General features: G+C 33.1%; 1 protein-coding gene across 5 annotated transcripts in view; it reads left to right on the top strand.

Annotated features, from left to right (window-relative positions):
- ZNF532 (zinc finger protein 532) overlaps nucleotides 1-13,817 on the top strand; it is a 115,124-nt gene that overhangs the window by 98,465 nt on the left and 2,842 nt on the right. For 3 of the 5 annotated variants that reach the window (XM_051969565.1, XM_051969563.1, XM_051969564.1), the window contains exons 7-8: nucleotides 7,666-7,778; nucleotides 10,519-10,666. The exons of 1 other annotated variant lie outside the window; for it this stretch is intronic. In XM_051969565.1, coding sequence (XP_051825525.1) covers nucleotides 7,666-7,778; nucleotides 10,519-10,666 — 261 coding nt within the window. The remainder of the gene's footprint in view (nucleotides 1-7,665; nucleotides 7,779-10,518; nucleotides 10,667-13,817) is intronic. One more of the 5 variants, XM_051969567.1, reaches the window with a different exon arrangement.

Raw genomic sequence — 13,817 nt, 5'->3', positions numbered from 1 at the left:
TGACAATTAATTTTATTAAAAATAGCACCAAATTATAATTTCAACAGTAATAGAGTGGCAATTTTCCCACATTCCTGACAACATTGAATTTTTTTTTTTTCACTTTAAATTATTTTTTGGAACATGCCAGATAATGACATGATGATCTGAAAAGTTATTTTAAATTTAATTTCTCTTATTAGTTTGGAAACTTTTTTTTTCAAGATAGTACAGTTTGTGTTTCTACTTCTCATAAATGATTTCTATTCTTTGCTATCCATTGAGGATTGGACATTAAAACTTACACTTTTGTAGCAGTTTCATAAAAGAATCTGGATTTCAGACTTTTGCCAACTGTATTTCCTGCCAAAAATCTTAAACTTTCACTTTTTAAAATATATTTTTGTTGTGCAGAATTTAAAAAATGCTAATATAGTGGAATCCATCTTCTAGTAATGTTTCCATTTATTTGATTGACTTAAAAATGTATCTCTTCTTCAAGTGTGATAAATATCCTTTTTAACTTTTTTCCTGATTTAGAAAAATGTTTAATTACCAGAGTCAGAGGACATAATTCCTTCTCTTGTTAGTATTTTTCCTGTTAATTTATCTGCTTATGTTCAAAATCTTAAAATTCTTCTTCCTGAAATTTCTGGTATTTTCAGGAACACCTCCTCTTTGCCCCCATTTTATTTTTCTTATTCACATCCTGACTCTCTCCCCTCTGATTTTGATTTCCTTTAGGGCTGTATTTTAAAATGGCTTGACTTTTCCAACACTGGACAATTCACATTTCATCAGCCTACCTCTCTCCCACATTGACTTTTGGATATTCTGAACTGACCTCAGCTGAATGCTTCTGCTCTTTACCTCAAGCTTGGTGAATTAGTACACAGCTCAGTGTTCTGTCCTGGTGATCTGTCCCATTCCCTCTGTTCCTCAATTCTCTGGCATAGCACTGGCAATTCAGAGCCTATTTTTTCTGGCATTGATAGTTCAGAACTTTACTGCAATGTTCTGGGTTACAAAATCCTGGCTGGTTTTTGCTCCCTAAGGGCAGTGACCAAGTTGACTGTTGAGGTTTAAGGAAACTTCTGCAACCTTGGAACAGGACTATCCATGGAATTGGAAAGGGAGGAAGGACTGAGACATAGATGGTGGTTTTTGATGTAAGTCTGTATTGTGTTCTTGAGTCTGCTAGTGCAGTCTTGCTGCTGATAAAGTGGGAACTAGACGAGGGGGTGCTAAGTGAGCTCAAAATCAGTGGACATCATATCTCAAATTTGGGGAGATTGGTTTCTGGGTGTCCTAGACCAAGAAAAGCAACTGAAGTTGCTTAATTCTGGGTACATAATTCTTACTTTGGAGAAGTTTCAGAGGTTTTAGGGATCAGAGAAAATGTTTAGTCTGCAATCTCTTTTGCTAATATGACCCAGGAGTTAGTATTCTCTTTAGTATCATATGAGATTTATAAAAGAATATGTGAAGAACTGACACTTTTATTATAGTAGATTGTCTTAAGGGTGTACAGGGGACATCCCTATACTAGTTTGCTTCTTCCTTAATGATTTAAAAAAAAAAAACTATTTTAAAGTCACATTTTGTGTCTTCATAAATAATTACCAACATATCTTGTTTTTGTATTTGATTTTTTTCTGATTGTTTTTATAACTGGATTTCTGCTTTAAAGTTCAACCCAATATATTATTTAGGTGAATATAATATTGAATTCTTAATGACTAGGCAGCCAAGATTATAACAAACTTGCAAGGCTTTAAGTATGGACCCACTGATGGACTAGATTTCTGTCACCTGAGAAATATCCTGCCTAAATTTGGAGAGGTTTAGCATCATTTTGGTAGGTCATTAATTTTTTTGATTATAGCCTCTTTTTAGAACCATCTAAATAATTTGTAGTGGGATTATAATCTACATTGTTGAAAGCAGTGTCGACAGTAATTATAAATTAGAGACCTTTACGGTATTAAAATATTTATAAATATTGCCTTTTTTTTTTTCTTAATTCTTGTTCTTTTTTTAAAGTAACATGTAAAAACAAATGATGTTCATGAATTTGTCTTATAAAATTGCTTTGCTACAGTCATTTATTATTTCACTTTCTTGTCATTTGTTAACCTGGCAGCCAAAAAACAGACACATACACACACACACATACACACACACACACACACACACACATACACACACACACACATAGAGACAGAGAAAAGAAGATAATTCTACACTAATTAGACCATATTTTGGAGTTTTCTATTTAACATAATATGTTTTGGGAAGGGAATCTAAGGAAAGAGAGCCCAAAGTAGTCAAAGATGATAAGAAAATGTGTCATAAGATTCAGATTAAAGATCTGAGTATGCTTCTCTTGGAGAAAAGATTTGGGTAGAAATGGATGAACAAAAGTTTATCCATGATCTTATAAATGTGCAGACTGGCTATTGAATCCTGATACTCTGAAAAGTTCTTCAGGTTGTTCATATATTACATATATATATATATATATATATATATATATATAATATATATATATATATATATATATATATATATATATATATATATATATTTCCATTTTATAAATTCTAATTACAAGCCCTGAACAGTATAGCTACTTATTGGCTTTTATATTTGTTCCTTTTCTTTTTTTATAGCATCACACTCACCAATATATAGACATGTATTTCTACACTTATCTTCATATTTATATCTACATTTATTGTATTTATTTTGATCCATATCTATGATTTCATTGGTATAGGAACCTTCCAGTGAGGAAGATCTCTTTGCTAATTTAAGTCAGCAACCATTCTACAATTTATATTTTTAGATTTCTGCAGCACTATAAATTTAAGGGAGTTATGATAGTAACAAATAATATTAATAGTAACAATAATAGATAGCATTTATATATTATTCTAAAGGTTTGGAAGGTGTTGTGCATACATTTCCTTTGACCTCACACCAATTCTGAGAAATAGGTGCTATCATTATTCACCTTTTACAAGTGAGAAACTGAGGCACAGAGAGTTAAGTAACATGATAGTCACACAACTGTTAAGAGTTTGGGGCAGTGTTTGAATTCGGGTCTCCCTGACTCCAGGTCTAGCACTCTAACCACTCTTCAAGCTAGGAATGTGTCAGGCTTGAACTTAAATTATTCACACTCTAAGGCCAACCTTTGAATATCCTACTAGAAGAAAAAGGGGAGATCTTACAATCTGGCAGAAATAAAGTAGGAGTTGTCCCTATTTTGGCAGATTTTAATTTACCTTAATTTACTTAGATTTCATGAAGTATTGCTGTATTTCAGATTTGATTAGAAAGCTAACTATCAAACAGAAGTTATGAAAAAGAAGCAAAACACCAACCTTCTAACAAGTAAAGAATGTGAGAAATTTTTCAAAAAACAGCAAGAACTTTATGTACTGATAACAAATGAGATTATACTATAATCTTAGAGATAAGTAGTGATATAAAAATTCTTTTGAAGGCTTAGATTTTATTTAGTCAAAAAATGAGTTGTTCCTTAAGATTTTTCAGATTAACATTTCATATTTATGTTTCTTAAGTTTTTAAGTCTTTAATAAATATATTTTTAAAAATTTTATATTACAATCCTACTTTATTTGAAAGTTTTATCTGATTATATTATAGGAAAGCAAATATGGTGAGGGAGGAATAGGTAAGTAGGTTTCTAGAATAAAAAAAGACAAATGGGAACAAAAGGATTTGTGTGGGTATGAGAAACAAAAATAGAACATTAAAGCTGAGGGTATTTCACTCAAAATCCTAAGTTGGAATTGTTTTTCTTTCTATTTCTAAACTGTCAATGAATTACTTGTGATTCTATCTTTCTGGGGTTTTTTCCTGCCTTTTGTTTTGTTTGGGTATAAGTCTATTGTAGGTATAGTATATGTTTTTGAAACTATTTAGGCAGGATGGTCATTTATTCATACTTTGGAAATGTTTAAGTTGTAATCATTTCAATCTCATTATACATGGCTCATTCATTTAACAAATATTATAAAGTTTATGTTCTGTGTATATCACTGTAGCAAGTATTATGGTGATATAATATACAATTTCTGTCCCTAAGGGAAAAAAGGAGGGATTTGAAAGATATTGGGGCAGGAAATATAAATTCAGGAAATAGTCACACAGAGAGCAGTAGTTGGGGAATGGCTGTGATCAAGGGAGAGAGGGTAAATGATCAGAAGAGAACAGTCAATAATGCAAAACTTTCAGGAATCACCAGTGTAAGATAAGGGTCAAGAAAATTATTAGAAGTATAAACCAAGATTATGGAAGAAAATAGAAACTATGAAAAAATAGGTAACTAGTATCACATGCTGCAGAGAGATTAAAGGGATTAAATAAAGTCTGAGAAAAAGCTATTGAGCTTGGCCGTCAGTAAATTTTAATAATCTTCTCAGGAGATATGAGGCTTTCCCCTTAGAGTATGAAACTGGACCATATGAAGAAGAAATAGTCTCTGTGTCATAGAATGATGATGAAGTTACATAGATATCTCTATTCCTGGTCACAAGAAGAGGTACTTGGTGAGTCTGCTACAGGGCAGTGAGTGTACATGACCATTGTATCTGGTGCATGATGGAAATATTCATACATATGTCAGACACGGTGAGGGTGCTACTGTGAGGAAGTGCATATGCATAATAAATAATGATGTTTGTCTGAGGTTTATCATTCTCCTTAAGAAGATTTCAATACTGCAAATCAAACACAAAAAGAATATTATCCCCATAATTCTACCCCAAGATTAAGCCAGAAAAAAGTATATATAATAGTTAATTCACAGGAAACATTTGAAGGACATTATTAATGCCCTAACATGTCCCCATCTAAACATGCTGAAGATAATACTTTAGAAAAAAAGGAAATCTAGACGTCTTAATTCAGAGAGATAAATACAAATCCATTGCCATTCTTGAGATTTGATGGGATTTTATACCTTACTGGAATGAGATGAGGAAAGTTATTTATTCAATAGGATTAAAAAGGTGTGTGTGTGTGTGTGTGTGTGTGTGTTTGTGTGTGTGTGTGTGTGTGTGTATCAATCATTATGTCTCAAGAAGATAGAAATATGAAATCCAAAGGGAAAAAGCATGATGAATATCATTTGGAGAAGTAGAAAAGAAGGGGGCGGGGGGGGGGAGAGATTGTGTTGATAATTTGTCCAACCAGATAGAACAAATGGCAGTATACAGTTGGCAAAATATATTAGACATTGGAGATTTCTGCCAGAGGTTTTTTTTTTTTTAATAAATATGAAAAAGCTGAAAAAATCTTTACTTCTTGTGAATAATTTCATCATTTAGAAGGTAGAAGGGTCAATTAAGTTCAGTTCAGCAAGTGTTATTAAGTGCTTGTTATATGCAAGGCACTATACTAAGCTTTAAGGATACATTATGTTTGGTCAGAGAAACAACATATACACAGACTATACTCTATAACAACTTATTTCACTACAGGGTAGAGTGAGTTGAGGATCAATTAGTTCCTATAGTTGGTTGCACTTGAGTTGGACTTTGAATGAATGAACAAATTTACTGCACAAAGTGATGATTATTGGAATGATGTTGGTTTGGAAGGAGCTCTCTTGTGTAGTGTCACAGGGCTCTGTACTTGCCACTATTTATATTAGCATTTTTGTCATTTAGTTAAATGAACATTTTAGGGCAAATTTATCAATTTTCTAGAAGACATGAATCTTGGGAAAGATAGCTATTATGTTGAATGATTTCTTAATTTCAGTTGTATAAAGTTTACTGAGTGAATAAACCGGATTGTAATGTGTATCTCCAAATATCTTAAGAGGCTGACATAATGGAATTCATCTAAGATTAATACATTAAAGTGAAAAATCCTACATTTGGATTCCAGAAATAAATGACACAAGTTTAATAAGATTGTGACAAATGATAGTAAAATATTTCTATGAAAATGTACCGGCAGAGAAGATAGCTTTAAGAGTTTCATGTAATGTGGAAGCTGAGAATTTTCATTGAAAAAGTTACCAAGACATATATAACATCTATTTATCTTGGGTTTCCACAGGTAATTGTTATTCACCAAATTCCTGTAGGTATTATTACTCATTGTTACATTTTTATTTGATCAGTGGCCAGTTACATGGCTACAAGCTTTGCAAATATAATATATTTAAAATACATTTTGGTAAAAATCACTTGAAAGCTAGAGTGCCTGAAATCATTTTGAATTGTCTAAAATTTTCAGAAATATAAAGTGCTTGTTTTATTTTAAGACAAAAGAAGTAAAATTTTCACTGTGCTCTAGGTTCCATAGAGCCATAGGCTTTTAAGAGCACAAAAAATTCCTGAGATTCCATAATATCCTCACTAACAGCATAACACTTTTAGGTTTGTGACTATTGTTTTGTGTTCTCTGTGTTACAGCATTTGTTTATATTCTAACAAAGATAAAGAGAAACAGAGGTATCTGAAAATAACAACAAAGTTTTAGACCTAGAAAATAATTTAGGTCACCCTCCTCATTTTGCAGGTAAAGAAATGAAGGCTCACAGAAAGAAGGTAATAGAAAAACTAGATTAGAATTCAGGTCTTCTGTCTGTTCAGGTTTAATGCTTTTTCTCCAGTGTATCATTATTGCCTTTTATATCTTTCCATCATCATCCCTTTGGGGGAGTGGTGTGGGTTTTTATATCATTGGTAAGGAAACCTCCAATTAGGAAACTTCTCTTATCAATGCAGAGCAGCAATTACCCTACCATTTATACTCATACGGATTAAGTTATTTTCACTTGAGTTTTCAAAGGTATGAAAGTCATTCTTGGATTAAAATGTGTCAAAGGAACAACTGTCGTTCTTTTCAAAGGTAGAATGGAAATTAAACTTGACTACATATGTTTACTTTTGTTTTCTTAAAATTATTCCTTTGGAGAAGTTTAAACATTAATATTCATATGAAATCCAATGATTCTGTTTAAATTACACACACACACACACACACACACACACACACACACACACACAAGCCCTTTGGCAAACCATTGGCATTATCTCTTGTAGAATCAGGAGGACCTAGCTTTAAGACCTATTTTTGAAAGATAAGTTAACCTGGGCAAGTCATTTTAATTTCATATTATCCCAGAACAATGAACCTATAAATTGGAGAAGTTGTCAATCATCATTGTTAAAGGGAAATTCCTTTCTATGCACTAGTGAAACCCTAGCTGTATTCTATCTTTACTCCATCAATTTTTTATTTGGTGAGGGAAATGGAATTTTAAAATTAGTCAGATAGATTTGCTCCTAAAGGATTGCAGCCTTGAGTTAGGAGGACCTGAGTTCTAATCTAGCCTTAGATATTTATTAGCCCTGTGACCCTGGACAAGTCATTTATTTAGCCCTTTTTTCCACTCCATAAAAAAAAAATTTCCTAGAAAACCCTAATTTTCTACTCTCATGGTAAAATTTCCCGTAGCTATCAAAGACTAGACTTTTCTCTCTCCTTTCTCATCTAGGTGCATTTTATTCATTCAAGTGCCAAGTCCTACCAGGCATTTGTTAAACTCAACTCATAACACAAGGTTTCTAACTTTAAAAGTATGTTCCGGTTTTAAAAACCTGCCACTGACATTTTCCTTTCTTCTCTTTAATAAAGCAAATGAAGAAGCATCCTTGCCGCCAGTGTGACAAATCATTCAGTTCATCGCATAGCCTCTGTCGCCATAATCGAATCAAACACAAAGGCATTAGAAAAGTTTACACCTGCTCGTAAGTGATGGTTTTTAATATATTAGGTCATGAAAGAATTAAAATAGAACTTTTTGTTGGTTCTATTTCCTATTGACTTTTTTTAAAAATTAAAACTTATTGATATCTTGTTTTTACATTACCTACATTGCCTACTGGGAGGGATTTCAGAGGCCATCTATCTAACGCCTTCATTTTTGCAGATCATAAAAACATAAATTTAAAAAAGGAAGAAACTTTAGGAGCATCTAGTTCATTTCTCTCCTTATTTTATAGATGAGGAAACTGAGACCAGAGGGGTTAAGTTACTCAGTAATAAGCATTGGAGGGAGGCTATGAATCCATGCTCTTTGACACTATAGTCAAGGCTTTTTTCACTATAGCACTTTGCTTTAGAATTCATCTCATTTGATTTTTGTATAATTTTGTCACCTGATTCTTTGATATGTGGTATGACATTAAAAGACTTTTTAAGTGAAATAATCATTACAATCTTGATTGCTTTGTGCTTAATCTCGCCTAAAAAGTTCAGCATCATATGGTGATAGATTGTATTGCAGAAAATATTTCTTCAGAATAACTGCTTGGCTTTCCAGTCACTGCCAAGCTGTCACCTATAAAATCTTTATCTTAAGTGAAGCCCAATTGTTTAAAGGTTTATGTCAATAAAGACTAAGATTGTGGCTTCATTCCTTATCTGAAACATCTTTTCAGAGATGTTTAGTTCTAACCCATGCAAATCTTTTTGCTAGTTCATAGCATTGGTGACAAAGGGAATCAGTAAAAGAAACATTGAACCAACTTTATTATTTGTCTCTGGCCACTATTTTCATCTTGATAATTAAGGATAGACTGTCATATTATTATCAATAAAAATTGTTCTTGAAATAGCCTACATGTGTTGCTTTCTTAATTTTTACACAAAGTGAGTTGAAAAACTTGGTACCTTCCTTTTGGATGCTTAGAGAATTCAACAAGCACAGTACAAATAGATATTAAATACTAAGTTGCATGGTAACACTATAGGTAGAAAAGCAAGAACATATATTGAAACAGAATCATGGGAATTTCATGTTTAGACAAGGATTTGGCATATTAGAATTCCTATATCTTTTGAGGCCATTCAGGGAAATTTCATAGAGGGCCTGGGAGTTATCTGAATAAAAGGAAAAAAGAATGAGAGTTTATTTAGGCGACTACAATCTAAGAATATAGTACAACCAGAAGGTAGGCTCAAATTTGGTAGTGTGATGCTCAGAAATAGAGAGACTTCATTGAAGAATAGAAGAAGGTATGGAATTTAAGGGGATTCAGTGTGACTTTAGTGAAACGCTTTGAAATAAAATGTTAGTATTTTTGATGCAGAAGCATAAGATCATCGCTATTTAATGTATTGGAAAGCCATTGTAGAGTCACAAAACCATCCAGCAAACTCAAAATTGTCATCGTTAAAAATGATTTAACAGGAAAAAAAAAAAAAGCTGTCATCTTTTGTATTAGTGCTGGTTTCATTTGTTGCTTGTGCAGAAGGATATAGGAAGTACTTTTTACTTTTTTAGTGCCCATATACAGTTCTTCTAAGCTTTCTGGAAGGCAGCAAATCTAGTTCTGAAAAAACCCGTAGAATTTTCAGTCACCTGTTTGTCTCTTCATTGAAATACTGTTCTTGGTGTCTACATTATAATGTACAACTCTGAAGTAGCTACTGAGTTAACAAACTGTAGGATTTCCTAAGCTGTTATACAAAAAACGATGATTTCTCATCTTCAAAGAAAAAGGAAATGAAATAATATGTTTGTATGGATATCCCTTGCCTGTTACAAAATTGCTTTTTAGAGAGAGGAGGGGTAGTAAAATGGAAAAAGTACTGGACTTGAAGTCTGAAGACTTTGGGTTCATTTCCTAGCTGTGTGACTTTGAAGAAGTCACTTCATGTCAATGAGCTTCCACTTTGTAAAGTACACTATTAAATTGGAGCTTATTGTACTCTTCCTTTTATCTTTGATAACTCTCATTTAACATAGACTAATGTTTTTAATGCCTGCATTTTAACACAGTTGATTACTGAAAAACAATTTATCCTAAAATTAAAATTTTTAATATATTTATTGGATGATTTTTTTTTTTTAACAAAGAAGTGCCCATGATGCATGTTTCCAAAGATAAAGAACAGGTTTCTCTGTATTATATAGCTGGAATCACTAATTACTAGGTGATAGAAGAGCACTTTGTTTCTCTCATATTACAGCATCTCTGAAGGAATACTGTTAGAATCATTTTAAAGGGAAAAAAACTTAAATTCAAATTTTTCCTTTTTGAGAGAGTAAAGAATACAAATGCTAACTAGGAATATTTTACAATGTGCTCAAATCAAAATGAACTGAGTCTACCAAAAAAAAGTGACACCAAACAATTTAAAATGTTAAATAAAATGGAAAATAAGACAACAGGACCATGGACCTAGAGCTTCTAAGGGACCTCAAAAGCCTATCTAGCCTAGTTGCCTCATTTTAGAAATGAATAAACTGAAACCCAGGGAGGATAAATGGATTTTCGAGAGTCACCTACGTAGTGTCCTAAGTGGGATTTGAACTCACCAGTGCTCTTAAGCTGTTGCTGCTCTCCTGTGCCTTTGATCCTGGTAAGTATGAGATTGGCTTGTGAAGATCTTGAAGACCAGTTAAACATCTTTGTGGGCCTAGAGTTCTTTTGAAAATCCCTATAAGCAAAATGTGTACGTGACTTTTGTTGTTTTATGTAGGCACTGCCCAGAATCAAGGCGCACATTTACAAAACGGTTAATGCTAGAGAAACACATTCAGCTGATGCATGGGATTAAGGACCCTGATTTAAAAGAAATGACAGAATCTACCAGTGTGGAGGAAACAGAAATGAAAGAAGAGACCAAGGTAAAACACCTAAGAATTGCTCTCTTTCAGTGAATATTAGTATAGGAAGCTAGGTAGAGTTATCTCCGAATGATGATTCTAAAACAGTACAAAATAGACATTTGACAGATAATCATAGAATGTCAAAGCTGGAGGTACCCTAGAAGTCATCTAATCTCACCCCTTCGTTTGACAAACATCCTGAGAAAACCAATTAGGGAATTTGAAACCAGATCTTTGGATTCTTTTAAGTCCAGTGCTTTTTCCACTGTATAACACTGCAATGTAATGCTTATTTTTATTTATTGATTTGTTTTTATTCTGAATTCTACAAATAGAAAAAGAGATACCTTTTTCTCTATACAAAGTAGAACAGAAAGGTTATATGTGAAACTGCTATTTTTCTATTATGTATAAGCTTGCTTCTTAAACAAAGAATATAATAAACGTCAACATGTTAACATTCACACCTGTCCTACTTGTCTGTTTCTTTCTGAACTTCCTTCCGTTCTCTCCTGTGCATTTTAAATAATGCTTAAATGATCCTCTTTGATGTAATGCCTATTAAAAATTGCTTAGCTGTAACAATAACATATGAATTAGGACTTGGATATTTACTTGTGTCAGGGATTAAATACAATATCCCAGTATTTTCATATTGTTTTTCTCTTTTTTGGGCTTAGATTAGATTTACAGGTTAAATCAATATGTAGATTTTTAGTGAATGCCCTATTTCAGAGTACTGTTTTAGGTGCTGTGAGGAGTACAGAGAAAAGTATAAGATAAGTACTTAGGAAGTATAGCCAGTGAAAAAGAAGCTTTTCTTTCCTTTTCCACAATTGAATAAAGTTTTCTCACAAGACAAAAATTGGACTAGACCCATAATTGAATAGAAAGGGAACCAAGCTAGCTTTAGAATTGAGTTAAAAGATGGAGTATGATTCATTTATTTGCCACTACCACTTATTGTTCTGATCTTCCTAAGAGCTGACAACTTGAGTAGAAAAGATAAATTTTTAGAAAATTCAAAATTCAACCCTATACTTCTAGGTAATACATAACTGTGCACAACTGTCTGGATATCCCATTAGCACTTCAAATTATTGTATTCAAAATATCATTTGCCTCTCTCCTCAACTTCTTTTTATCTATTGATGTCACTATCATTCACCTGAGTCATACAGAACTTAAAATCTCTGACATTTTTTTTTCCTTCTCTTTCATCCTCCTTCCCTCTCATCTAAGTAGTTACCAATTCCTATTGATTTTGTGGCCACAATACTTCTTATACCCTTTTCCTTGTTGCAATATCTTAATTTCATACCATGTTAGTTTCAGGTTTTTACATCACCTGGACTATTTAATATCACAATATAATAGGTTCTGTCATTCAGTTGTGTCTAACTCTTCATGACCTTATTTGGGGTTTTCTTGGAAAAGATGCTAGAGTGGTTTGCTCATTTTAGAAATGAGGAAATTGAGGCAAACAGGGTTAACTGACTTATCCAGAATGATATGGATAGTAAGTGTCTGAGGCCAGACTCGAACTCAAGAAAATGAGTCTTCTTATCTACAGACCCAGTGCTCTGTGCACTATGATATCACCTTGCTGCCCTGATATAATGTGACTATGATGCCAAATGATGGTATAATACAATATAAATATTTAATCTATTTGCCTCGTTTTAGAGATGAGCAAACTGAAGGTCAGGGAACATAAATGATCATATCACAAGTGGGATTAGAATTCTGTCTTTTGACTCCAAAGTCAGTGCTCTTAGGCTTGGTAGTCACATAGCAATATAATATATCACAATATCATATATATTATAATAGCTTCCTAACTGGTTTCTACCTTTAAGGTATTGACCGCCTTTAATCTAGAATATTACTATTACACAAATTTAAGTCTGTGCTCAAATTCTGTACAAACAGCCTTGATTCTTCTTAATGCTTTGAGCAGTAGTTTTTAAACTTTTTCATCTCAGGACTCTTTTAAAAATATTTCTAAAATTACTGAGGATGCCCCCAAAAGCTTTTGTTTATATGGAGTCACAGCTATCAATATTTATTAAACTAGAAATTAAAACATTTCGGTATTGTTATGAAAATAATCTAGACTTCTGGGATCCTCTCACTCTTGGATCCTTGGGACACTTTTTGAGAACTAATGACCTAAGGACACAATAAAACTATTTACCTGTCAGTTAAAGCCCCCAAAATCTGGCTACAGGGTACCCTTTTCATAACATTTCCCTTTATATACCTTGTGATCCACCCATATTGGATTACCATCTTTTTTTTTTTTTTCAATTTTATCCTGTACCTCTCATCTCTGTGCTTTTATGTAGATCTTCCCCCACACTTGAAATATTCTTCTGCTTTACCCTCACCTGTTCAAATCCTTCTTTCTTTTAAGCTTAACTCATGTGCTAAATGAAGACTTTACTTTTCTTCTCAAAGGAAAGTAAGCTTTCTCCTAAGATATAGCTTGATTTTTGCTTGGTCACATTTCGTCTCATTTTTATTTAAAAATACATTGGCTCCTATTCAGTCTTAGGCTTCTAAAGAACAGGGACGGTACTTATTTTTATTTTTGTTTTTTACTCTCTCAGTATCTCCCATGTTACCTGGCATATGTTGTTGTTTTCAGTCATGTCTGACTTTTTGTAACTTGATTTGGGGTTTTCTTAGCAAAGATACTGGAATAGTCTGTCATTGTCTTCTCTGGCTCATTTTATAGATGAGGAAACTGAAGTAATCAGAGTTAAGTGACTTGCCCAGGGTCACACAGCTAGTAAGCATCAGAGGCTGGATTTCAGCTCAGGAAATTCAGGAATTTGTCCACTGTGCCATCTAACTGCCCTCGTATTTGGAAAATGCTTAATAAATGTGGAATTGGATTGAAAGTTGAAGATATTCCAGTGGAGAGAGAATTACAAAACAATAAATGATTAAGTGCCAAATAAATGGTAAGATCAGGGAGTAGTAGAAAAATGCAGAAAGAAAGATCATTGTGAGCTAGGAAAATAAGCTACTAGGCCTGGAAGGATGATCTCATTAGAGAGGAGGAAAAAGGAGGTACAGCATGAACAAATGTGAAGAGACACAGTGGACAGAGAGGGGACAGGCAGTGGAGCATAGAGTTGGTGTAAGAGAGCCCTGGGAGATA

The sequence above is a fragment of the Antechinus flavipes genome, chromosome 1 (assembly GCF_016432865.1).
Source record: "Antechinus flavipes isolate AdamAnt ecotype Samford, QLD, Australia chromosome 1, AdamAnt_v2, whole genome shotgun sequence".
NCBI classification, from domain to species: Eukaryota; Metazoa; Chordata; class Mammalia; order Dasyuromorphia; family Dasyuridae; genus Antechinus; species Antechinus flavipes.
Note: the sequence above shows the minus strand (reverse complement) of the source record. Positions and strands in the feature narration are given on the sequence as shown.